We start from the raw sequence: 3732 nt of genomic DNA, 5'->3' as shown, positions 1-3732 counted from the left end.
CATACAGGAGAGCGACCTTACAAATGCTCGATATGTGATAAAAATTTCTCTCAAAAAGGCCATTTGAAATCACATATGTGGATCCATACAGGAGGGCGACCTTACAAATGCTCGATATGTGATAAAGGTTTGTCTCAAAAAGGCCATTTGAAATTACATATGAGGATCCATACAGGAGAGCGACCGCACAAATGCTCGATATGTGATAAAGGTTTCTTCACAAAAAGCAATTTGAATAGACATATGAAGATCCATGCAGGAGAGCGACCACTCAAATGCTCGATATGTGATAAAGGTTTTTCTGGAAAAGGCGGTTTGAAATTACACATGATGATCCATACAGGAGAGCGACCCCACAAATGCTCGATATGTGATAAAGGTTTCTTGACAAAAAGCAATTTGAATAGACATATGAAGATCCATGCAGGAGAGCGACCTCACAAATGCTCGATATGTGATAAAGGTTTCTCTGGAAAAGGCGGTTTGAAATTACATATGAGTATCCATACAGGAGAGCGACCCCACAAATGCTCGTTATGTGATAAAGGCTTCTCTCACAAAGTAAATTTGAAAATGCATATGAGGATCCATACATGAGCGCTGAAATCTGAAATACCAGGATATGAAAAATGAGGTTAAGAGGATTTCGAAATTGAAGAAACCTGAAATTGTACCAATGATAGTCAGAGCAACAGGGAATCCGGATGATCAAGAAAACCCCAACTGAGCACTTAAAAAGCATTCCGGGGCATATCACAGCAAACAAACGACAGGTGGAGGCTGTCAGAGGTTCAGTGAGGATTCTAAAATGAGCCCTTGGATAAAGCTATGAGAATGAAGTTTCACAAACTGGTTCATGAATAATAATCCTTTCCCGAAAAAGGAGGTGGAGATTTTGAGTTCCGGGAGAACTGCCTCCCACCTCTTAAAACCCGCCGATTGAGATAACAACCAAGGAGAGCGTCCTTACAAATGTTCTATTTGTGACAAGGATTTTATTTCTAAACGGAGCTTGAACTTCCAACGTGCAACCCATGCTGGAGTGCTTGCATAAAAAGTGCTCTGACGGTGGGAAGAATTTTGCTGACAATGGTTTGTTAAATTTACATATCATTACCCATACTGGGTTGTACGTGCCCCCCTTGAAAGCGATCCTCAGCAGGAGGCAAGGTGTTCAGTGAACCAGGAAGGAGAAAGCATTTGAATATTTTGATTGTGACCAGTGTTTCGGAATTTTCTTTTCTATCTGATTTATTTGTTTTTCTTGTCCATTTTTGGTTATGCTCAGATTGCATCTTTTCATGTCAGTTTGAACATCAATTTTTACTCAATCTTTGCTGTCGTCTACATTTCATTGCCATGTGTGATATGGGGAGATCACCCTTGTTGTAAAATTGTTTATCAGAAGAATACTCCTGCCTATGTTTTTCATGAAACTTGAATTTGTAAAGAGTTTTGGAATAAATAGAGGTCCTTGTTGTAAAATCAATCTCACAACCGCTTTCTTGATCCAGGTTTAATCTGAATCAATCTCAAACAGCATCTAAGGGAGAATACATAACGGCCATCATTCGAATGCACTAATAGGCATCACAATACATATTGTTGCGGTTTTGAGAACCCACACTTGTAAATATGACATCATTAAAGGGTTAAAGGTTGCACCCCATAGGTAGGCCACAAACAACATGTAGGTCACCATAGGACTTCAGTTATTTCATTAGTATGTGTATAGATAAGGCCATGTTTCCAATAGTTGAATCTGCGTTGTGTCAATCAAATAAGGTGTAGGCCCCCATCCATTCATTTTGCCAGCCTCCCTCTCCAAGTGACGCCATTAAGCGCGCCCTCCTGTCTGTTCCCCATGGCCCCTCCCAATTTGGTACGCTCCTTGGCCGCAGCCTTCGCTGCCCGTGAGCTCGCTCAACACCGCCATAAGCCACGAGGTAAAGCCCGAGAAAGGAGGCGGAGCACAGGAATGGAGGTGCGGCCACGTCAACCCACCATCAGGGCGGGGCCGGTAAGCGATGACCAGCCAACCAGGGCTGAGGTAAAATCGCCTGATAGGCGTGGCTTTTGGGCTGGCGGAGCAATCGCTGTATGAGTTATAAAAGCGCGAACGCAAAGCCCTTACACAGGACTTATTGGGAGAGAGCTCATTGAGAAGACTTATGAGAAAAAGTGGTATTGACAAGACTTACCGGAGGACTGCAGCGTTGGCATTGTTACAGGGCTTGAGTTACAAACCGGAGTGTTGAACCAAAGAACTTGAGGGGGCGAGCGCAGCTGAAAGGACTCGTATGAGAAACGCGCATTGTTCGCGCCTATTCTGATTACATACGCAGCCGCCGGTGTAACCGCCAGAGCCCAGCCCTACCATTCGCCCCGCGTTATAATTGTCCGCTCGCGCCAACGCCACGTGGAGCCTGCTTGCTGTTCTTCATCCATCTGCTAGGTACGAGTCGGGGACCGGACGAGGTGGACGCCATCGCCGGACCCTCAACCGACCATCTCCGTCCCCATGTGAGTGTCTGTATGTGAGACGGGCCCGTTTGTCCAGGGAATAAGATAAGACTGTTTAAGGCTGCCCTGTGTGCTTCTTCTTCCTCTTCCTAACTTGTACATTTCTTTCGTTTCCTCTTCTCCTTGTACATTTGTAATAAATTGCTTTGTTCTTCCTATTTTCTTGGTTTCCTCTCCATCCGATCGCATCAGTCTTTTCTCTCATTGGGTAAGGCCGAAAAAAATATATTGCTGGTCTCTGGTCAGACCAAACTTCCAGAATTGATGCGGCGATGCGGTTTTTTTTTTTTCCTTTTTTTTTTTTTGAAAAGCATGGATTGCACATACAGAGGTGTTGTTTTTGTGTCCCCATGCCTTGCGGTCCTCCTCATCTGCCGTGGCGCCGTCCAGAGAGAAATTAAAGACAGCCAATGGGACTGGTAGGCCTTTTTGTAAATAATGAACACAAGCTTAAGTTATTTTAAAATGTATTTATTCTGAAAATCATTAAGTTCTTCAAGCATATTATAGACTGCCATTTCGTTCTCGAGATCGCCTCGCCGTTCTCTCAAACATTCCAATGCGTCGATCGCGTCAACACTGCGCATGCGCAAGTGGTCTATGAGGCGATTGCTGAAGCATTTGAATGCTGAAAAAACCGCGCATGCGCAAATGACGACACCCCTGGACCAATCTTCGTGTACGGGATGACGCTACATGTGTATCAAAGCCGTGCATGCGCAGATGGGCTGTATGGTGTTATTCAAATCGCGCATGCACAGCCACACAGCTGGTTGCCACCACATTTTTTTCAAATTTCCAGTTTCCAGCAAATTTCCAGCATTTTTCTCAACATCAATGATAAAGCATTGTTAATGGAGGGAATACCTTTAAACACAAACACAGGTGTGGTGTGTGTCATACAGAACAAGGGAAAAACCACAGGTGAAATTTACATACAGGGAATTAATTACCCTTAAACCTTACCTAATTAACATAGCCCCACCCCTCACCATGGAGACAATTATACAACCTTACGCAACATCCGGTGTAACAGATTCCCTACTTAGTTACATGGGTGTTTCTTATTTTTCTCGATAGTCGAGCACACTATCCGAAACAATCCTACCTGACCTAAGGTATTCCATTGCCTACCCACCACAAACATAACAATATTTATATCGATTTTAAAGCTATGTTTCACAAAATACATGGCAAAAACAGCACGGT

At 43.8% G+C, this 3732-nt stretch overlaps 1 protein-coding gene across 1 annotated transcript in view; it reads left to right on the top strand.

Moving 5' to 3' along the window:
- The window catches only part of LOC144888531 (uncharacterized), a 35581-nt gene extending 34541 nt beyond the window's left edge, over nt 1-1040 (top strand). Inside the window, exon 3 of the mRNA XM_078766865.1 lies at nt 1-1040. This exon is cut by the window's left edge and continues 932 nt beyond it. Within this exon, the coding sequence (XP_078622991.1) occupies nt 1-597 (597 nt within the window). The 3' untranslated portion in view covers nt 598-1040.
- Nucleotides 1041-3732: the final 2692 nt, after the last annotated feature.

The sequence above is a fragment of the Myxine glutinosa genome, chromosome 12, assembly GCF_964187855.1.
Source record: "Myxine glutinosa chromosome 12, kmMyxGlut1.1, whole genome shotgun sequence".
NCBI lineage: Eukaryota > Metazoa > Chordata > Myxini > Myxiniformes > Myxinidae > Myxine > Myxine glutinosa.
This window is presented reverse-complemented; position numbering and strand designations above follow the sequence as displayed.